General features: G+C 32.3%; 2 protein-coding genes across 3 annotated transcripts in view; one reads left to right on the top strand and one right to left on the bottom strand.

Moving 5' to 3' along the window:
* Positions 1-4,413: 4,413 nt before the first annotated feature.
* Positions 4,414-5,306, bottom strand: LOC136985376 (uncharacterized). The gene is made up of 2 exons (XM_067282646.1): positions 4,971-5,306; positions 4,414-4,914 (listed from the first exon to the last, which is right to left on the bottom strand). Exons 1-2 carry the CDS (start codon positions 5,304-5,306, stop codon positions 4,414-4,416), a joined length of 837 nt encoding a protein of 278 aa, XP_067138747.1.
* Positions 5,307-8,945: 3,639 nt separating this feature from the next.
* The window catches only part of nst (phosphoglucomutase 3-like protein nst), a 39,005-nt gene continuing 23,694 nt past the window's right edge, over positions 8,946-24,256 (top strand). Inside the window, exons 1-7 of one of the 2 annotated variants that reach the window (XM_067282652.1) lie at positions 8,946-9,081; positions 9,274-9,382; positions 11,339-11,409; positions 13,806-13,935; positions 22,284-22,379; positions 23,739-23,812; positions 23,895-24,028. In XM_067282652.1, the coding sequence (XP_067138753.1) occupies positions 9,291-9,382; positions 11,339-11,409; positions 13,806-13,935; positions 22,284-22,379; positions 23,739-23,812; positions 23,895-24,028 (597 nt within the window). In that variant the 5' untranslated portion in view covers positions 8,946-9,081; positions 9,274-9,290. The other variant, XM_067282651.1, reaches the window with a different exon arrangement.

Raw genomic sequence — 24,256 nt, 5'->3', positions numbered from 1 at the left:
CAAAGAAAATAATTTGCATAGTTATTTAACAGCACTAAACCACTTCTTGGATATAGTAGACCAAATGTACTGATTGACACTTGCGACTTCCGATGTTGTTTTATTCAATAGGTAAACAAACTTTGTACATTAAACTTATTTTACGTTTACTAAAGTAAAATCACGCAGTAAATTCAAAATTTTTAACATTTTGCGTACTAATGATAGTGAAAGTGAAGCATGTAATAAGTCACATGACAAAATGTAAACGTTTTGTAAACATTACAAATATATTTGCAGTTTTATAGTTTTATGAAATATACACGTTATATATACACAAGGCGATTAATTTAGGATACAAATTATCGTATATCGCAAAAGATTTTAATAGACCGCATGGTAGTACTGTTAGTCACGTGAGCAAGGACGCCAATACATTGGCGCATCTGCCCCCTTTTCACCTTTTTTCTAATTCCCATTATCAACGAACGACAGAAAATTCATGACTTCTAGCCTATTCTGCAAATATAAAAGAAACGAATATAATTTGTGACATCGTCACAATGCTGAGCTGCAATGCTCTCCATTTTAATAATGCCTGTACATTATACTTTTTCTGATAAAGTTGAGTCATGCAGGTCACCTAATCTATCTAACTCCGTTCTCGAGATTAAAGAAGGACAGATAGAGACAGACAAACGGATGCCAGGAGATCTGCTAGTTTAAAACTGAAATTTGTAAATTTCAAACCAACTAATGAACGATATTTGTCCATTGTTCCGCACGACTTCGTCGTATGTTGACCAAAACTTGGCCTTGAAAACAATGTTGTTCGCCTTGACCGACGTGGAGCATGTAGTCAGGCGCTTCCGTGCTCGATTTCGATCGCACTTCAGCACATGCTTAGGGACGATCCCCCACAACCCTCAAAACTATATAAAATCAAGTACTCCACGAACAGTCAAGTGGACTACTCAAAGCCATCATAGTCACTTAGGAAGAATATAAACGCGATAGTCTTCGTGACTCCCGATTGCGCCTGGAAGTAGGCTGATTTCGGAAGCCATATCTCGCGAAGGGTCACATATAGAGATATGGTTCCTTTTACTTTTTTGCTCCTAAGGGCACGCTCTGTAGCCCTGTTAATGTCCCTATAGAGTAATTCGTATCTGCAATTGTGTCAATTCTCATAACATAAAAAAAATTCTTATTTTAAAATAATAGTACAGTAGATTAATAATAAAACAACGAACACATAAAAATACTATAGGCCTACTTACAAATGTTTAGTTTCATATAAGAAAAGAAAATCCGCTCATTATAGTTGTATCTGTCAGCATAACATAACAGTATTAACATAAGGAACGAACGACTAAGACAATTCGCGTTTTTCATGAACTATAGAGGGCGCTGAATTTTTACAAAATGGCTACTTTATCTGGGTCGCTTGTAACTAGTAATGTAAAATTAATCATATATTACTGCCCGACATAATGATATATGCTGCTTGTAGCTGTTTATCGAGAAATTTTATAGTAGCAGAACAATTATTGCTAGCGGGATACGTCATTATGTGGTATCGAAGCAAGTGAGCGAGATCGTTCTATGCATATTTGTGCCCTTTGTGTTAAAAACATCAGCTTTGACATTGTCCTATCAGGGTTAGATTTACAAGTAAAAAGCTATGTAAATTGTCGCTTAGGCTTCGACTATCAAGGAGCCTCAAACATTTGTACAAACAAAAAAAAAAAAAAAAATTAAAGTCGAATTTTGTAATAAACATTTTTTTACAAACCAACAAAACATACTTTACTTTTTATTTTGTGTAGTATTTCGTTAATTTTTTTCTAAGAATTAACGTAAGGTCTTTTTTTAAAAAAAATGATAAAACCAATTTTAAAAAAGATTTTTAAAGGAATGGGTATAAAAATTTAATTAAATTCAGTTATAAAACAGAAGACTAGTGAAACCTCACATCTTTTTCTTCCAATAACCGTATTGAATCAGAGAGATAGTCTGATTTAATTTTTTTCTTTTTATGATTGACTTCTAAAATTGTGAAGGGTTGGTAAGGGGACTTACATTCAGCTTAAGGCTTCGAAATGCTTAAATCCGACCCTGTGTCCCACACAAAATAACTGGCATTTTAACTTTAAGAAAATATCTTTTAAAATTGACAGCATAACTTGTTCGTGTAAAATTGGACAATCGGGAAACTGCCAATTCTTAAGTCTAATTCACTCTTTCACAATTCGGAGAAGCTCATAAATATAACCGACCGATTTCCGAATAATCATCTGTTTTTCGTGTGAGAATAGACGAAAACTTATATTAGGCTCCCGTAAATCTTTGAAATTGCAATTTGGAACGCAACAGAAACCTTTGCTTTTTCTATTGTTATTCATATTTACTGCTGATAATACACAAGAATTAATCAAACGACCCAGATAGAATAGTTATGTTTTTAAACACCAGAGGGCGAGCATCCGGTGAAAAATGCGAATATAAACAAAGCATACACACAACTACCCGAACTGCACGAATCGAAACTGAAAGTATAGATAAGTTTAAAAACGCCCACAATGTGGCGAAGGAAATTGACCTTGAACAGAGAAGACAAACGTCAATGCGAGACTAATGCCGCAGTAAAAATATCGTTGTAGTGCTTTTCCTTTTCTAATATGAAAATAGTATGTTATCTACATTCATCTGGCGAAAGAATTTCAAAATTCGGTTCAGAAGATTTCGAGATTTTCTCTAGCAAACAAACAAACGTTCTCGATTTATGTAGATACAAAATCTATCTATTTATATGATAGATTTCATAATCATATGAAATTTTAATATTGCATATGATTATGAAATATGAATATGATATACAATATAACTAAAAATTTTTAAGATTTATATTATGATTTAAATACAATGAAATCTTTTAAAAGTCTTCCAGGAGTACACCAGAAAAAAGAAATGATTAAACATGTGAGTTCTTATTGTTAATAACTTATACTAGGTAGCCCAATAGTTCAATCAATGCTAACTCGCTCATAATTAAAATTTTAAATGAAAAAGCAGGCAAATTTATAAAAAAAAACAAAATTGAAATATATTTAAATTTGAATATCTTTCATGCGAAACAACACTAAAACGATTTCTATAGTTATATCGTAAAAGAAGAGAGAGAGTTGCTATTAATTTAAAAAATTATAATTAATGGTTCAAAAAAGTCAGAAAAAATTAACGAAAAAGTAAATAAATAAAAATTATAAAAACTAAATTAATACTTAAGTTAAACTTAAAAATTAATTAAAACTAAAAATAAATTTAAAAATAATAAAAAAAATAATTAAAAACTGACCTTTACATCAAAACAGAAACCGAAAATAAAATCAAAATTAATTAATTAAAAAAATAAAACTAAAATAACAAAATAAAATTACTTTGAAAATCAAAATGTTTTTAAAAACCGTTTAAAAGTTATTTTAAAATTTTCAAATTGTAAATCAAATTAATTTTTAAATTACGTCATTACGCACACAAGTAACATGACATTTTACTTTTAGTACATGCAGATTAAGTAATATGTAATTCTTTGAGATAAATTGATAACGTTGGTTTGATGTTCAATTACTGCTTTACTGATGTATCAATTTTTTTAAATTAATACTTTAGTGTTTTAAAAACCAAACTATTGAGTTAGTTTCGACCTTCTCTTTATTTTGTCTTTATAACATTTCAAGATTTTCAAGTTACTCGCCTCCCGTTGACGAATACTTTTATCACGAAGATATGTAAACGTTAAAAGCATTCACAATTATCAATTAATTATGCTTAATTAATTATAACTTAAATTTTAATTCAACATTATTTCGTATTGTTTTCGATATAAGCCTGTTACTGCGCATTAAAATTTCAGATATATCGCCACTCCTACATTCGAAATTAAGAGATAAAATGTAAGAAATATAATACTTTGATGTAAATGTACAGTGTGTATGTGTGCATATATATGTTACTGTAAAAGCCCGTATATCGGTAAATCCTAGGTTTTACTTGTAAATCTCTGGATTTACCAACATGAATTGGTAAATGTAAGTATTTTTATAAAGTGGGATGATTTTCCGGGCTTTTACCATTAGAATTTGGTACATGGTAGGTTTTACTAAAGACGGTTAGTAAATGTTGGTTTTGGAAATAAAACTATGAGTATTTTAATAATCATTTATTGAAATTATTATAAACAATCAACTTACTAAGTCCCATTTATTGATAACTAGTGAAACGGCTTAAAAATGCTTTTTTAACATAACAAAAATTAAATTATCTTGTCAAAAATAATATAATAGCCTACGTTGGCTGAGCTAATCAGTAATCACAGTATTTTTTCTAATCATTTGGCATTCATTATCATTTAATAAAAGTAAAAAAAGGATTTTACTTGTTACAACATGGAGAGCTATCAGGGCATTTAGAATTACAAAGTGATCGCGATGACTTGCAAGCGCACTTCTTCGTTACGCATTTTTTTAGGCAGTTGCATTTCTTGAATCCTTGTCCTCCGGTCAAAGACAATTTTGTGACAACTTCTCGAAGACTCACTTCTTTACATTTAACAACTTCTATCTTGATAAAGTCTTCAGGGCATGAGGTAAATTGATTTTGTGTATAAAGCTGCTTTAGTACTTCAATTTTGGTACATGTACCTAGTTGGTAAAACTCGTTGTCCTTTACATCTACTACAACTGCAATAACGCTTTTCGGGTCTGTTTTAGCTTTGTCAATTTCAGGCACTTTCAGTCTTACATTTTGGCCAATTTTCACATTTGGATATTTATCAACAGACATGGCTTTCATTTTTTCGTCTTGTTTCTTTAAACTGAATTTTGTGTTGTTTCTTATGATCACTACAGATTCTATCTTTTTCTGGTATTGGCTCTATAATTACAAGAACTTCTGAGACTCAGTCGTGTTTTCTGTCTCTGAATCGTTACATTGGAATACATTATTTGCTTCGCCTTCGTTTTCTCAGAAATAATCATTTCATCTTCTTGTGTTTTATCATTGACAGTGCTATTGTCTATATACCTTTCTGACGCATTTTCAACAATGCTTTCTTCCTTGTCCTGTTCGATTGCATTTTCGATGTCATTATTTTGTTCCGTATTGTCATGCGAATGCAACAACTCCTTTAAATCTTCTTCAGATCTTATAACTCTAATCATATCACTAGGGATTACTGAAGTTGCAAGGCCCATTTTCATTGGACAACTAAGCATTGCTTCGTAGGGGAAACATTTGATTCCCTCGTGATATGCTCTATTTTTCATCGCCTGGATGAATCTTAAACCCTCTGACTACTTTGATAACTGATTGGTTTCCATCCACATGCTCAACATATTTCTATGTCTTGATTAGCACGCTCCACTGATCATTGACTTTGGCTACGTGTTGCCTTTCCATGTACGATTTTTACATCCGGCCACATGGAGCATAAACTCTCAATAACTTGGTTAGAGAATTCTCGACCGTTATCGGAATGAAGGATGCTCGGCGCTCCAAAAGTGGTGAAAATATCCAAAATATGATATGCAACTTCTACGGCGCGTTTAGTTTGAAGCGCACGAAGGATCGCAGATTTGATAAGATTGTCTTGGTAAACTAAAATGAATTTATGATTTCCATCTGGGGTAGTTTGTAGATCTATTAGATCAGTGATTCTCAAACTTTTTCGATCCATTGCCCCCTTTGTTCCATAAAGTTATACCCAACGCCCCCTAACTCATTTTCTCTTGTGTGAGAAAGGATTGGAAATATTCTTAGGAAAACTTTTCTATGAATCTCACACTTTGTGCCCTTACCGTACATTGTTCTCAACATCTGGAAACCATTAAACGCAATGTTTCCTCTTATCCGTTTAACAGAGGAAATGGAAATGCTGTCAGTGACCCAACTTTTGCCTTTGGTCCCCGTTCAGTACCCTGCCTCCAGCGCCCCCTAGATTTCCTCACCGCCCACAAGGGGGCGTTATCGCCTACTTTGAGAAACGCTGTATTAGATCAACCTGACAACGTGAGTTCATTTCACTGTGAAGTAAAGGTCTGACGAAAATGCCCTTTTTCAAAGTCTTCTGTTTCAACTGTTACATTTTTATACTTGCGGATATATTCCTTATGCATCCGTGTTCTTCCACCGTGGCCAACAGCAACATGCGTTTCTTCGACAGTGTTGAATAAGTCCTCGTAACAAATGTAATATCTTATTTCTCCATTCTCCTCCTTCATTGGCGCAATTAGCTTTTCTTCGCCGCCTATTGTCAAGATGTAACGCTTTATACACCTGTAATGAATAGCTAGTTTCTTTTTCATGTTCTTTACAGCTTTTACTTCCTTCAAACACTTTGCGTATTTGCGTAATTGCGTAAATACGCGATATTTACGTATTTGCGTATTGCGTAAATACCCTATTGAGATAAAAGTTATTATCTTTCTTGCTTGCCACGAGCTCGTTCATTATTTCATAAAATCTCCGTTTCACACTATCTGATTCATAAATAACTTTTAGACAGCGAAATCTCAAACAGGATTAGAATTAACGTGCGCGTTCTAACGTGTCAAACGAGACGGCCGGATGGCCGAGCGGTAAAGGTGGCAGCCTACCGCTCTGGGGACCCGGGATCGAATCCGAACGGGTCGAAAAATCCCCAGGAATTTTTTCGGGGGGGTGGTCCGTCCGAATATGTCGGTTCCCGTCCCTCACCACCCGGCCGCCCCATTGTGGGCCTGGCCGAACCCATAATGGGCTTGCTGTAAGAGGCCCTCTTAGTGCCCACAGGGCGGAGAGTTACAAAAAAAAAAAAAAAAAAAAACGTGTCAAACGATGGAATGCGGCGAGCGAAGGGTGCGATGCGGGTAGCGGGGACTATTTTTTCATTTACCGTGTCTCTGAGGTAAAACCTAAGATACCGAGTGAATGCTGGGAAAAGTTCGAAATTAACGATGATCGCAGAACAGGTCAGACTTTTACCACAAAGAGTGGGTAAATCTTAGGTTTTACTGGACGATCTTGGGATTTACCATAGTTCGAGCATTTACAGTAACATATATATGTTACAGTCAAAACCCGTTTTATTAGAACGCGTTTTAACTAGTTTATACTGGATGTCTTTGTTAAAACCCGTTTTGTCTAGTTAAAACTAGTTTTAACTCAAATTCATTTTTGACTAGCAGTAAATTCTAGTTTTAACTAGATAAATCGGGTTTTGTCTAGTTAATTTACTGCTGTACATGTTTTGATTTTAGATAAAACTAGTTTTAACTTTTAACATTAGTTAAAACTAATTTTAACTACATAAATATGTTTGGGAGAAATAAATAGTTATGTATAGTGATTCGGGGAAGATGCCTAACATTTTGCTTATGAAGGAAATTATAGCGATAATTTGGGTTTTGGAGGTCTCTAACGAAAATATCATATTCTTGAGCATGTTTTTCAAATAAAACTTTGGAGTATATGAAAAATAATTGTATATTGTGTTTGCAATGACGACTTTTTTACTGTCTGGCATTTTAGGCATCTCACCCCAAGTATCCGGGTGAGATGCCAAATGCCATTAGGGTAAGATAACAAATATAATTGCATAAAATTAATTTTCGAATATCTTAACTAAATTTAATTTATTGCATATGTAGTACAAAGTACTTCATAGTAAGTATAACAGCACAGTATAAGTATTGTTAAGTTTCCGCCCCCGTTCTAACGTGCTCTATAGCTAGCTGAAAGCTCTTTTCAGTCCAAAAACCTTTTTGAAAAGTCTTTATATAATTTCTATGCGTATCCTGCAATAAAACGAGAAAACAAAAATTTATTAAAAATAGGCATATTGGAATTGAATTAACAAAAAATAGGCATGTTACCCCAAGAAAAATGTGGCATCTTTCCAGTGGCGTAGCGTAGTAGGGGCGGCAGGGGCGGCCCGCCCCGGGCGGCACTTTTAGGGGGCGGCAAAATTTCGCAATAAATAATAATATTTTGTAAAAATAACTAAATAAGGGGCGGTGAAATTTTCCTCCGCTCCGGGCGGCTGACACCCACGCTACGCCACTGTATTTAAGGATATGTTACAAGGGCGTCGCTAGCCAATGGGCCAGGGGGGCAAGATGATATAAATTGATAGAGGATATGAATTGTATGTAAGTAAAATAAAAACGATTCATAAATTTTAAGAAGCTTAAGAAGATTATTTTAATTAAAACATAATCTTCTTGGGTTTTTCGCGCGGGAATTATAAATCGGGCAATAAATGACTTAGCATTTAAATAATTTTTTCGCATGTCTAGGGAGGGGCAACTGCCCCTCTGCCCCCCTCTGGCGACGCCCTTGATATGTTATAAGGCATTTCATATGTATTTCTTTACATCAAGGAAAAAGTCACACAATTTGTAAATTAAATAAGTATTATTTTAATTAAACAAAACAAATATAAAATTTAGTTTTATTAGCGAAGTTGAGGCCGAAGTTTTAAACGCGAAAACGTGTACGTCGGACGTTCAGCGCCGCTTTCCTGTAAGCCTAGAAGTTTGACAATGGCGTTTGGAAAGTTAGTGGAATCATGCTCGATATTTCAAACGCCATTGTCAAACTTCTAGGCTTACAGGAAAGCGGCGCTGAACGTCCGACGTACACGTTTTCGCGTTTAAAATTTCGGCCTCAACCTCGCTATTAAATTCTTTAAATAACATCTATATATCAGACTAATAGCTTAATTTTTCTTTAAGTATAATTCAGATATAATAATACTATAAAGTTCATAGTATGAACGTGCTTATAAATTTTAGTTCTTATTTCCTAGATATAGGGACAAAGGCTGAGGACAAATCCTAGATCTGTCAACTCGAGAATCATTTTAAAACAGCGCCCTCTATTTCTTTGAAAAAAATGATGAAAAAGCGACCTCTGTTAACAGTAGTTTTAAAAGTACACGTGGAGTTGAATTTATGTTGTGTTACTAACTATTTACAAATAAACGTATTATTAAATTATACACGTGACACTTAATTTAGTATATCGTAAATAACATTGCGTAATTTGATAATAATCGGCAATGTAATTATAACTTTTTGCCTGTGACATATATTAAAATATAAGTTTATATATTTATGTAACTTATGTCAAGTTTTCTTTAAAAACCGGTTTCTTGGATTCCAAACAATTTAGTTTATCGACTCATTTCATGTGTTTTAGCAGTTTCCAGATTATTTGATATTTATCAAAGTTCTCATACGTTTCTTCATTTAGATAATCGCTAGTTAAAAATGTTCGAAAGAGTTTATAATTTGGCTGTCGAAAAATATCCAAAATTAAGTAAGAGAAATGTACAATATGGAACGGCTGGATTTAGATCAATGTATGTATATTTCTATTAAATCATGTATTTTGCATTTTAAAATTAATGCTTAAAGTTCATCTGCATTCTGAATATAACATAAATAATTATGTTTATATTGTATTATAAAGCAAAATTTGGTAGAAGTTACTTTTATATATTTATATAAACCAAAGTTACTTGTACTTAAAATTTTATAATATATTAAACGTTTAAACTGTGTTAAATGTATTACAGTTTAACATAGTTTAATGATTCAAAAATATAATTTATATGTAAAAATAAATTTCACACACTTCTCATATTTTTCACACAAGTAAAAAATACTTTTTAAATGGTGAAAAATTTTTATTTTTGTAAAAGAAAAAGAAAATATTGTTCAATAAAAAGAATATGTTAATCGTTTCTCATTCCTTCTTTTCTGAAATTAATAATTAAATAAATAATTAATATTACACTGATCCCTCCATGTTTGCAAATGATTGGGTCTGAATAATTTTTCATGAACATCAAATTCTCAAACTGTCAGTTCCATTTTCAAAGTCAAATTTGCAATTTGTTCCAAGACTTTATGTATTACTGCTGTTTTAAAAAATTTTTAGAAAAATGATTTTATTAAATAAATATACTGTGCAATGGTTTATAGTGTTGCAAAAGTCATTTAATTTAAGCTAAAAGAAAAAAATAAATAGAATGACATAACTTATGACAGACACCATACAAGTGAGTGAATGCAAAATTTATCAATTTAAAATACATCGCATACAGGGTTTGCAGTGATCTTTTAACATTGTGCCTGCTCAAACATCCTGTTTGTGCAGGCGTCAATTCTACTTTACAGTAATACATAACCTCCCATTTCCAAAAGATCAAAATCTTTTGTGAAAGTTGATATTTTGGTGTATAAATTTCCAATCGTGAATGATCGAATTCCTAACACTAATGTCCACAAACATCGAGGATGTACTTAATACACACAAAAATATTACTTGATATAAAATTATAGATTTAAATATATTGAATCTATTTTAAAGAATACTAAACTGAGATTATATTTAAAATTTAAGACAATTAAATAAAATATTACTCTATTATTTAAATACAAAAATAAAATATTAGGATTAAATTTGATAAGAAAAAAGTTTAGAAATTTAATTTGTATGTATGTATCCTAGTACATAAATTATTTCTAATCCATTTTGTTATCTTTATTAATCATTTTCACTGATTAAATTTTTTGCTTAAATGTAATAGAAACCTTATTATTTGTAATGATATAGTATATCTCAAGATTATTATTTTTCCTGAAACATGGATTGCTATGAATTCAATATTCTGTTATAAAATTCTTTCATTTTATAAGGTCAGAAATGATTTTCTACATTTTTATATTACCATTTAATTAATGTAATTATAGCAGTTGCACTGTTTTCATTCATTTATACATGCAACAACATTCTCATCCATATAATCCAATTTTAATAATAAGAAGGTTTTTATTATTAAAAATGTTAATTTTGAAAAGTATAATTCAAAAAACAAATTTAACAGTTTTAAAATAGTACATTTTATAGTTTAAAAATAAGTTTATTTGAATTAAATTTATTTTTATTTATTGCAAACTATATCAATCAAACTTATTTCTTCAGTTTCCCCAAAAAATACAGCTATCTGCTTTCTTGGAAAGCAAGATAAAAAAAAATTCAGTTAAACCATAGGACATTTGGATTTTCTCTTCATCCTTAGAGTACCAATATAATAATGGAGTCACATTTTCTGTCACTAGTGTGAATGAACTGAAAAGTTAAAAAGTACTAGGGTTTACTAGAATTTTTCATCTTGATCATCAAGGAAGCAGATAGATATATCATCAACTGTTTAACTGATTTTCTCTAATTTATATATAATGTGAATAATTTTACATATACAAAATGAATAAAAAATTTAAAACTGATATTATTATTGAATAAATTTTAGACATTCTGAACTTCCTCCTATTGTATTTCGTATGGGACTTCTTGCAGTGTTGAGATCTAAAGCAAAGAAAGGTGAGCTAAGTTATTTGCAGTTTGATTGTTAATTTGAAATTCACTTCAATTTACAAAATTCACAACCATCAACGAAAGTTTTAACTGCTTTATAGTTCTTGAAGATCATGCATAAAGCTTTGAAAAAATTTTAACAATTAAAATTAATTTTTTGTCTACATTTGATCTATTTAACATTATATGTAATATCCCAAAATACAGAAGTTATCCATTTGTTGCAGGAAAAAATACGTTAAGTCCAAAGCCCGAAATCTGGCCAAATGCTTGGTCATTTCTAGTTTTCACTAATTAGCTTAGCCAATGTCCAAAAAAGACATATACTTCCGGATTTGTACAAGGATCATTCAAGGTTAAACGAGACTTTTGAAAAGTAACTGGCATGATAAAATCCGAAGAGGGAGTAGCATTATGCATCCCAAGATTTCAGTAGCAAGCATGACATATTTTGCGCACACAAGGCAGTTTTAACGATCATGGTGGAAGGTAATGTGTCCGTAACAGTGGAACAGTGATGGTAATCAAATTTCTCATGAAGGAAAAGGTTAAACCTCCTGAAATTTTGAGAAGGTTGAGTGCACAGTATGGAGAACAAATGCTATTGCGGGCAAGAGTGTACGAATGGTGTCAACAATTTGGTGAAGGATGAGAGCTGGTGACAAATGAAGCACATGCAGTTGGACATGTTTGTCCAACTGCAGTAATGCCAGTGAATATCGCATGAGTTGAGCAAGTTATTCTGGAGAACTGGCAAGTAACTGTGAGACACATTGCAGACAAAGTGTCCATTAGTGTTGGTAGTGTTGAGAAAATCATTCACAAGCACTTATTGTTCCTCAAGTTGTGTTTCAGATGGGTTCCCCAACAGCTAACATGTGATCAGAAATGGGTACACAAGGAGACGTGAGCAGCTTCTGAATTGGTTTCATATTGAAGGTGATTAGCTCTCAGCGATTATCATTTGTTTTGGCCTGGGAGAAATAAAATTCCAGACAAATGAACTGCAGCAAGTTGTCCTGTGCTGGCTACAATGGTCAACCCACTTCTTTCTATGAGAAAGGTATCAGGGTCCTACTCTACTGCTGGAAACAGCATCTATATACAGATGAAAAGTATTTTGAAAAATTGAAATAGTTTATACATGCTTTGGACATTCCTTCTAGTCTGTAAAAATAAAAGTCTCATTTAATCTTGAATGACCTTTGTACTTTACTTTTTATGGTTCAAACAGCCTATTCTAGTATTCTAGCCAGGCTAAGAAGTTTGTTTTTTCCGTAAAGACAATGTTTAATTTTAAATTTCTTGAAGTGTAAACTCAAATTTTATTAACAGAAACCCATTTTTAAAATTTTCTGATTAATAATTCAGAAATATGTCACATTTATTAATACATTATTACAACTTTATAGTTAGTAAAAGACATAGCAAAGACATTAACAACATAGCTGCAGATATAACATATTTCCTTAACTCTTACATTTATTCAACAGATTGAATATGTGTTAATGTGATACTATAAAAAATAAAAAATTCTAATAGATATGAAATATTCTCTAATTTTTTTGTTTTACAGTTTTGCAACTTTATATTTAGTATTATAAGTTTTAATTCCAAGTCATTAATTATAATCAAATATAACACAGAATTACTGTAAATTTAATATGATAAAGTGAAATTCATAGTGATGCAACTGCCAGTAATGTGAATGAAATGAAAATTTTTGATTTTTAAGTTCATAGTATTTCTTTTACCTGAAAATATGTGAAAAAGGTGAAAATAATGTAATTTAAAAATTTATTATTTTCATCTTTATCAAGAAAAATGTACTCATGATATTAAATCTGTTCTTCACGTCATTCTTCAGTTCTGTTTTATTAGCTTGCATAAATCCTCCACAATTAACATTTAAAAAAAAAAAAGATGTTTTAAATAATAATTATCACACAAATAGCTTGCAGCTTTTATATATGTTCTACTCTTGTGTGATTACACAAGAGTAGAACAGAATAGTAGGAAACTGTCTATAATATATTCAAATGTAGTAGAATCTTGATTATCTGAGCTCTGATTAACCAAGTTGACACATTATCCAAGGAATAAATTCATGAAAGCTTTGCCATTAATGCACCGAGTGCATAAATCCTGTACTACTATTAATTTAGCAGTATTTTAATTATTGTGCTTAATTTTATAATTTTAGATTTTTGCACACTGTTTATGTAATTCTGTTGAATATTTTAGAACTTCTAAGACAAAATATGTTCTTTTATAAAATATTTTTTCCCAAATATTTATTGCTTTTTTCCTTCTAAATTCTCAATATGTCTAAGCTGGTAGTAATAATTTACATTAAGTGAGCCAATTAAGAAGTACATCAATTAATATGAATTTATTTATAGCAACTATAGGTGTAATGATTACTGCCTCTCATAACCCAGAAGAAGATAATGGTGTCAAAATAATAGATCCATTTGGTGAGATGTTAGAAGCAAGTTGGGAGTTATTTGCTACTTATTTAGCTAATGTAGAGTATGTTTATGCATTATTTTTTTTAATAAAATGATTCTATTTACTAATAAGAAAACTTTTATTAACATAATTTGTAATTATTAATTTCTTGTATTCTATTTAAAAGCATAATGTTCATAAAATAAGAGTATATTCAATTAACTTTAATGTATCTCTTTCAACAGAAATTTACATAACTCTTCATATTAACAACTTAAGTTAATATTGACACAGCAGATTTTGTAATTTTATGAATCTGTTTTAATAAAATGTAATTTTGAATAACTAAATATCCTACTCAGCTCTTTAAACAATAAATCATCCAACACCTGTTGCTGAGAAAACATTTATTAAAGAAACATTAACGTTTTCGACCTACTACGATAGGCCATCTTCAGATGTACCAGAAATTTGAATGTATTTAACATTTAAACAGCAGAATATTTGAAAGCATTTTACATTTAAATTTAAACAAAATACTGGGTAAATTAACAAATAAATATTAAATACACTGAATTAACAAATATAAAAACGATATAAATAATGTAATAAAATAAAAATAACATATGCAAAATAAAAATATAAATAATAAATAAATACACAAAAAATGCCACTAAGTGTAAGGGCAGGAGCAGATTAAGAATTCTTGTGTTTTAGGTAGAACTTCCATCCAGAAGCTAGTCCATCTGCATCTCTAGCATTAATACAACCATCTTTTAGTTTACTTTTATATATTTCGATTTTTTCTTCGTGCGTTGCAAGTGATGGAGAATGCATAGTCCTGAGGATAGTTGCTTCATTCCACTTGACCACCGAGTTCTCAGCTTGTGCCATACAGGATAATACTGTGTTGCAGTGCCCTTTGTTGATATCGTATTTGTGCTCCTTAAGTCTGGTAGCTAAATTATGTCTTGTGACCCCAATATAGTTCTTCTTAATTCCTAATTCTCAAACAGAATTCTATATACATCCACTTTTTCTTCTTTTTTAATCATGTCTTTGTCATTTCTTAAAATACTGTATACATTAGGTGCTCTTTTGAAAACCATTTTTGAATGCTTTGTCTGACACTTGCCTCATGATTTTTTCGATGCTTGGATTATAGGTGAACTTGGAGATTGGGTTCTTATTACATTGCCTCCTTCATATCTTTTAATTAGCCCTTCTATTGTACTTTTTTATATCCCAAGTTTGAAGCTGTTTCTTTCATTCTATTAAGTTCTTTGATCCTGTCCAGCAGATTAGAGTAATATGAATACGTCTGACTTATTAAACACTAGTTTTATAGTGTAGTTTGAAGACACCTGGCAATTATCTTTATTTAGTTGAGTTGATATGGTACATCTTTTCTTGATATGGTACATGGTTTCGGGCTATGCCCCTTTTCAGTCAACTATAATATAATGCATATTGTTTATTTATTACAGTATGGAGAACGTACATAAAAATTAATGAGTACACAAACTACAATCGACACCCGGATAACTCGACACCATCGGTTAAGTAGTCACTTTTCTGTGGTCCTGGCCAACTTACATAGGCATTAATGTTAAAAAACTCAGATTTACTCGACACCATTTAACTTGTCACCACTGGATAAGTCGACATACTTTTGCTGTCCCACACTTCAATAGGTCATCACTCCCTACTGAAGAAATGAATTCACTCCGCACGTGTGTGGTGTGAACTCATTTTTTTTTTCAGGAGAGGGACTCGATTTATTTATTAATATATAATTAATATATTTAATAATATATTAATATTATTAATATATACTATATACATATTAATAAAAATGCCTTAACATTTTATGTATTTTTATGTATAAAATAATAACAGATAAACAAAGAAAATATACAATCTACATTAACATCACACCAGAATTCAATTTTGCATTTTCTCATGCCAGAGGTGTTAAGAATCCTTAGACGTTACTTGCCAACAATTGACAATTTCAAAGATGATGTTTTAAAAGCATTCATGATCATTGAAAAAGAAAGTTGAGACAGTTAAGTCTTCAAAACAAACAACACTAAATGAATTTTTCAGTTTTTCATCTACAGAGTAATTGTAAATGGAGGACACAATGTATTGTAAGCACTACTTACTTATACTTACTTATACTACTGTATAATGCACTACTGTATTTTATTAATTGTAGTTTTGAGGTTTTTTTTTCCAATTTTGCTTTAGTCGTTACATCGGATAACTCGGCACATTTCCATTTCCCCTTGGGGTGTCGACTTATGTGAAGTCAACTGTATAATCACACACTATAATGAGTACACAAACTCATTAATTTTTATGTACATTTTCCATACTGTAATAAATAAACAATATGCATTATATTATAGTTGACTGAGGAGGGCATAGCCCAAAACGCGTACAAAAAAGATGTACCATATCAACTCAACTAAATAAAGATAATTGATGAAAAACTTGCCAGGTGTCTTCGAGCTACACTATAAAACTAGTGTTTAATAAGTCAGAAATACAGAAAAGGACACGGTTTCATAAAATAAAATAAAAATATGAATATGCTCTTCTGATGAGTGCTCGAAAGGTGGACAGTTTGTATCTGTAGGGGTCATTAGAGTTAGCCGGAATGTATAGTAGACTGTGTTGGTTTTATGTAGGTACCTGTCGTTATACCATCTCCTTTCAATTGGATATCTTTATCCAAAAAAATGTATCCGTTTATGACTTTTTTTTCTCTAGTTTAAGTTTTAATCCATCACTATTGTTATTGTTCATTACATGTCGAAACTGTTGTATTCTCTTGTCGTTTTTCCAAATAATGCACACATCATCCACATATCTTTTGTAAAATACAATATCCATCTTGAACCCATTGATAATGTTATTATCCAAGTAGTTTAGGACTAGTTTGCACAATAATCCTGACATCGGGCTTCCCATAGGTACCCCTTTCTTTTGTCTGTAAGCTTGCTTATCAAAACTGAAGAAGAACTCATAACAAATCAACTTAGCTAATTCTATCATATCATTCATAAATGCAACAATTTCTGGCTTTTTGTGGAGCATAAATTCCATTAATGCTTTATAGCAGGATTCTATTTTTATAGATGGGTTTTATATCGAGTTTGTTTTCGACACTGTTTCACATAAAACACATAGTTAATTAACAATTAACTTTATTCACTCTCGGATACAACTGACTGGGGTGACGACTGCACAAGAACTCAGCTCCCCGACCACGAAAGTATGTAGGAATTTTCACCCCTGACCTGACACTCAGATCAAGTTACACCCGACCGTTACAACAGATCTTCCCCCTCTAAAACGAAGTCTCGGAGATGTGCAGGTAGTGTCCGTGTTCTAGAGCTCTTTCTAACAGGTGGTCCTGTGTCTTGATGTTGATTATTCTGGGGAGCTGGATGTTGGTTATTCTGAGAAACTGGATGTTGCCTGTTCTGGAGTGGTTGTTCTCTTCGAGCTATCAGTTGATCAATATGTCTCCTTTCTATAGTTCCTTCTGGTGAAGCTATCATGTATGTATATGGTCCGGTCTTCTTTTTCACCTTACCTGGTTTCCACTTCTTTGCGTCTCTATAGCATCTGTAATTGATGTTGTCTCCTATCTGGAATTCTCGTATTCTTGTTTCCTCTATTCTATCCTTATATAGGTGTGGATTTAGTCGATCATAGATGGTACGTAGTCTTCTTCCCATCAACAGTTCTGCTGCCGTTTTACCTGTAGTACTACTAGGTGTTGTGCGTAAGCTAAACAAAAGTCTGGGGAGCAACACTTCAGTTTTTTCTTGGTTGTGATGTAATTTTTCAATTCTCCTCTTTATAGTTTGCACTTGTCTCTCTACTTGTCCGTTGGAAGAGGGATGATATGGAGGGGTAAATATGTGCTGTATCCCATTTTTACGTATAAATTCTTCCATTTCATGGGATTTAAAGCTTTGGTGATTGTCTGATACAATTGTATTTGGTAGTCCATGTGTACTAAATATTCTCCTCAATAATTTCACGGTTTCCTGGGTTGACTGCGTTTGTACTTCTTCTACCTCCACCCACTTCGAATAAGCATCCACTAGAATAAAATATGTATGTCCATAGTGTGGTCCTGCATGATCAATGTGTACTCGGTCCCAGGGTCCCGAGGGTGATGGCCAATGAGTATCCTTAACTGGGGTTGGGTTTGACCTCTGTTCTTGGCATTTTCTACACATCGATACAGTCTCTTCAATTTGGGAGTCCATTTCAGGCCACCAAAAATAGCTTCTGGCTGTTCTTTTCATTCTAGACATACCCTCATGTGTGGAGTGTAACAGTTGTAATAGCTGTGGTTGCAAGGTTCTAGGGATAACTACTCTTTGTCCCCATAAAATGCAACCGTGGTGAATTGAAAGTTCTAGTTTTCGCCTAGAAAAAGGCATAAGTTCTTCTGGACTACTCAGTGGCCATCCGTGTAAGATTGCATGTTCAACTCTTTTTAACACTGAGTCTTTGTTTGTTTCTCTGCTTACTTCCTGAGATGTGATGGGCAATTCTGGCTGTTCAAATATAAGGAATATCTCTCCTGGTTCAGGGATAGTCTTGTCTTCCACAGTAGTTGGTATACGAGATAATGCATCGACATTAGTCATCTCTGCTGACCGACGATGTTCAATCTTATATGAGTAGGCTGCTAATCTTAAACACCAACGAATCATTCTGGGTGAGATTAAATCAGGAATTGGTTTAGCAGGGTTCAGAAGGCCCACAACTGGCTTACAATCTGTATATATAGTAAAATTTCGGGCAGCTAGGTAATTATGAAATTTTGTAATGCCAAAGATTATAGCTAATACTTCTCTCTCGAATTGTGAATAATTTCTTTCTGCTGGGTGAAGTGTCCTCGATGCAAAGTATATAGGAGCTTCGGATCCATCTGGTAATATGTGTGAAAGGACTGCTCCCACTCCATATGGTGAAGCATCACAGGATAATACTACTGGTTTATTTAAATTATAATGGATTAATAATGTTTCTGGTGTTAACATCTTTTTTATTTTCACGAATGCTTTGCTGTGTTCTTTTTTCCAGATCCATTGTTTGTTTTTATCAAGGAGTCTATATAAGGGTTCAGCTTCGGTTGCTTTATCTTTCAAAAATCTATCATAGAAGTTTACAAATCCCAAAAATGCTTGTAATTCTTGTTTGTTTTTCGGTTCCGGAACCTGTTGGATCGCCGCAATTTTCTCCGGTGTGGGCCGAACGCCCTGAGCATCTATCAAATATCCTAAAAATTTAAGTTGGTTAGTCTTGAATAGGCATTTGTTTTCGTTTAGTTTTAGTCCAGCTTCTGAAATCCGGTTAAGAATTTTCCTCAACTTTTGATGTAGGGCTTCTTCATTGAGTCCCATGACAAGTATATCATCTATCATCACAATTGTCCCTGGAATACCTCCTACGATCTTTTCCATCTCTCTCTGGCAAATAGCTGGACAACTACTCACTCCAAATGGTAACCTTTTCATTCTGTATAACCCCTTGCATGTGTTGATAGTCAGAATCTCAGACGACTCCTGGTCCACAGGAAATTGGAAGTACGCTTCCTTGAAATCAAGCTTGGCAAATACCTTTCCACCAGATAGTGAAGCAAGTATATCGTTAATGGCCGGCAATGGGTATACATCTACTTTTATTGCCTCTCTGTTTACAGTGCAGCGGTAATCTCCACATAAACGTACACTTCCATCTGGTTTTGCAACGGGTACCACAGGAGTGGCCCACTTAGAAGTTCTAACTGGTTCTATAACTCCTAACTGATGAAGTCGATTCAACTCTTGTTCTACCTTTGTTCTCAATGCAAAAGGAACCTGTCTTGCCCGCATAAAAATAGGCTTAGCTTCTTTATTTATCGCTAAACTGACTGCCTCGCCTCTAAATAGACCCATTTCTGAATTATTGAATAAATGCTGGAATTCTTGTATCAGATCGTCTGCATCATGTTGGTGATAAAGTCCCTCTATTCTGATTCCTAATGGTTCAAACCAATTTCTTCCAATAAGTCCTGGTCCATTTCCTTTAATTACTAACAATGGCAGATTCCTAATTTTTCCTTTAAATTGTACCCTCACCATTGTAGTACCCACTACCTCCAGATTCTGATCAGTCCATGTCTGTAATTTGACTTCTTCCGGCTCTAACTTGTCTCGCTGGATTTTGATTTCTTTTAAGGTCTGTTCGCTCACTACAGTGTACCCAGCCCCTGAATCAATTTCCATCAGGATTGGTATATTTTCAATCTTGAGTAAGATTTTTAAGGGTGGTATCTTACTTCCCTGTATTTTGAATAGAGATGTATATTCCTCGACCTGGTTAGACATCAAATTTTTATGTTCCTCAATTCGGTGTACTTTGGCTCTCTGGCTGGATATCTCTTTCCGTGGTGCCCCAATTTGGTTTCTTCCCTGGTTTGCAAATTTTCTTTGTCCACTCTTTTGTTTCGTGATACACGCCTTTTCTATGTGTCCCTTGTTTCTGCAGAAGTTACAGATTACCTGAGCAAATCGGCAATTATTCGGGTTATGACTTCCGGTGCATCGAAAACAGCGTAATATGGCCGGCTGATTCTTTCTCTTGTAGTCCGCCTTTAAGTTATACACTTGGGTGTTGTTTCCGTCTGACCCAAGCTGGCTAACATCGTTAGACGCTGCCTCTGCTGCCAATGCTGCATCCAAAATGGCCTTATAAGTAGTGTCCGTTTTCGCCAATAACACGTGTTGTATTCCTTTATCCCTTAAACCTGCCACTAGCCTATCTCTTAACATACGCTCTAGTGAGGCGCCGAAGTTGCAATTCATTGCAATTTTCCGTAGTTCCGCGACATAGTCGTTGATACTCTCTCCCGGTTTTTGCGACCTCTGGTTAAATTTGAACGATTCGACAATTTCACTAGGTTTCGGGTTAAAATGGCTATCAAGAGCAGTAATTACTTCATTGAAGTTAACTTGTGTCGTTTCTTTCGGCGCTATGAGTGTGACTACAAGTTCATATAAAGTTTCACCGCATACAGTAAAAAATAAAGCACACTTATCTTGGTCATTTTCAATCTGGTTTGCCTTCAAGCAAAAATTAAAGCGGTCCTTGTAAGTTTTCCACTGGCTGTCCATCTTGAATGGTTCGAAACGAACTCCACTGGTTGATGTTCCTGGGAACGACATTTCTGGCTTTTTATATCGAATTGTAATTTCTGCTGGCAAGTCTGTATATTATTCCTCGTCGCCAATTTTATATCGAGTTTGTTTTCGACACTGTTTCACATAAAACACATAGTTAATTAACAATTAACTTTATTCACTCTCGGATACAACTGACTGGGGTGACGACTGCACAAGAACTCAGCTCCCCGACCACGAAAGTATGTAGGAATTTTCACCCCTGACCTGACACTCAGATCAAGTTACACCCGACCGTTACAACAATGGGTATAGGTTTTCATAATCCATAATCGTCCCAACTTCTTCATCCAATAAATTTAATTCTTGTAGTTCTTTTACTACATTTGTTGGATTTTGTGCTACTAGAGCATTGTTACATAGCTCCTCTGAAATAAATTTATGCAAGCATTTTTCAAGAATATATGTGGGTCCTCCATGAGGCAAGTGTTGAACAGAAAGCATTCAAAAATGGTTGTCAAAAGAGCACCTAATGTATACAGTATTTTAAGAAATGACAAAGACATGATTAAAAAAGAAGAAAAAGAGGGTGTATAAAGTATTTTGTTTAAATTTAAATGTAAAAAGCATTCGAATATTCTGCTGTTTAAATGTTAATACGTTCGAATTTCTGGTACATCTGAAGATGGCCTATCATAGTAGGTTGAAAATGTTAATGTTTCTTTAATAAATGTTTTCTCAGCAACAGGTGTTGGATGATTTATTGTAATTTTGTACGTAAAATATTCAAATTTATTTGAATTTTTTTAAATCTCCATTCTTGCACACACTTTGTATTTGATTTAGAAGCTGTTCTGAAGAAGACATTTTGTATTGTCAAAAACATTTGAAAAAAAAGGAAAATATATAAAAAGGAAAAGAAAAATACAATAAAAAAATATATAACTGATATATTTTTTTTTTTTTCAAATGTTTTTGACAATCTTTTTGATGATCTACCTTGTTTTGATTTTTTATCTCACACTCATAAACTGATTTCTATTCTGTAGAACAATTTGGATTTCTGAATTTATATACCAATTAATGAGATCCTAAATAGATATTAATTTCTAATCAATTAACCTAACATGTCGTTTATTTGTAAGTTTATATATAAGTTATATAAATTATAAAAGTTTATATATACACACAAATACTATTTCAAAAAATAAATAATTAATATTTCTTATACAGGGATGAAGATATACCAACTTCTCTGAATAAAATTATATGCGATGCTGATATTAACATAAAAGAACCAGCTCAAGTATTTGTTGCACATGACACAAGGTAAATATCTATTCAAAAAGATAAACAATAAAAATTTACTCTTATTATATGAGATTTAAAGATGTAAAATGAGCTTTAATTAAATTTTTTTACGGGTTGAATAATGTAGATAATCTACTAGAAATAGTCATAGTTTTGTCTTGTGTTTTTATATTGGATTGAATTAACATATTACTTATTTAAAGTTATGCTAATAAAACTTGAAAATTTTTAATTGCCAAATAGATTTACAAATAGGTGTCAAAAATAATAATATATTTCTTTCTTTAATATTATAAAAATAATTTTATATTTTTTGTATACAGTCATATTTGTTTTTAATTTGGATATGTAGGGGATGATTCATTTTAATCAGTCCAGCTGTGACTGCATGCAATGTGGCTGTGTAAAAGTTCAAATGCTCTTCAAAAAGTTCAAACTTCTGATAAGTGCATCTTTTAGGAAAAAATGTTTTGGATAAAAGTTTGAATTTTTTTAAATGTAGAATCATCATATGCAATAAAATAATGGGGATTTTCATTTAAGAAAATGAAATTGACTCTGTTTTTTCCATTGCCATCTTGATGCAATGTGTTAAAATCTAACATGTTTGATTTAATGAAACTTTTTCAGGATGCATATTTTTCAAATTATTCCAGTGGATTGATTAAAATGAACCACTCAGTATACACTGCCCTATCATTAACATCTGGACACTGCCAAATCATTTAAAAAAATAACTTTTAGGTAAGCAATAAATTACTGTATTTGCTATAAATATGTTTTTTTAACTTTGAATAGATCTTAGCAAAGAGGAGCATGCAAAATACTGCACTCAGTAAAATTTATAGGCTTTCAACAATGAATGAAACTAGGATGCCACATTTGCAAGTTTTCTATATGAGATATCACAGTCACTTTTGACAGTCATCATTATGAGACATTCCAAAGTCAGTTAGAGACATCATATGCAAATGAAGAGGGTAGGGCTGAATCTGCCAATATATATCCTAGAATAACTAACAGAAAGAGACAATAGAGTTTTGTGCAGAACTTACACAAATCTTGTGTCAGAGTTCTTGGACAACTGTCAGTACAAATATAGTACAAAGAATGCCCATGCTGAGTTACAAACAGTCGAGCCAATGTTAGCAAAGCCAACTATTCCCAAGTCAATGATCTATAAAAACTTAATTATTTATTTTAATTAATAGATAAATAATTAATAATTAAAGGTTATTATGGTATTATAAAAAATATGAACCTAATAACGATTTTAATTTAGAATTCAGCATATGTAGAAGCATGAAATTATAATTAATTGACATTTAAGTCTTATTAAATGTTAATAATCTATATTAAAAAATTTTGTTGAAAAAGATTTAGTAGTCCACATCTTTGTGCAGCAGTGAAAATGGGTGTAGAAATTTTGGATGGAAAATTGAGAGATTATGGTAAATATGTAATAGTTTAAAAATTTAAATTTCTATAACTTATTTTAAGATTATTTTTGATGATGATATATATTTAAAATAGGCCTTTTAACTACACCACAATTACATTATATGGTTTGCTGCTATAATACTAAAAACAAATATGGAGAAGATACTGAAGATGGTTATTATAAGAAATTATCAAATGCTTTCATCCAATTAAGAAAAGATAGTTCTGTAAGTATCCTAAAAATAAGTATAAATTCATCTAATAACTGATCTGAAGAGCTACAAAATTAATATTTCACATATTTTTAGTATTTTAATTATTGCAATTCTGAAATTTTTTTATATACATAAGTATTTCATAAATTATTGTACTAAATAAACTATTTAAAATGATGGAGTCAGATTAAATATCAATCTTATGTAATTGTATTGTAAACTTGAGAAACAACTCTACTG

The sequence above is a fragment of the Centruroides vittatus genome, unplaced genomic scaffold, assembly GCF_030686945.1.
Source record: "Centruroides vittatus isolate TY-2023 unplaced genomic scaffold, ASM3068694v2 contig_963, whole genome shotgun sequence".
Taxonomy (NCBI): domain Eukaryota; kingdom Metazoa; phylum Arthropoda; class Arachnida; order Scorpiones; family Buthidae; genus Centruroides; species Centruroides vittatus.
This window is presented reverse-complemented; position numbering and strand designations above follow the sequence as displayed.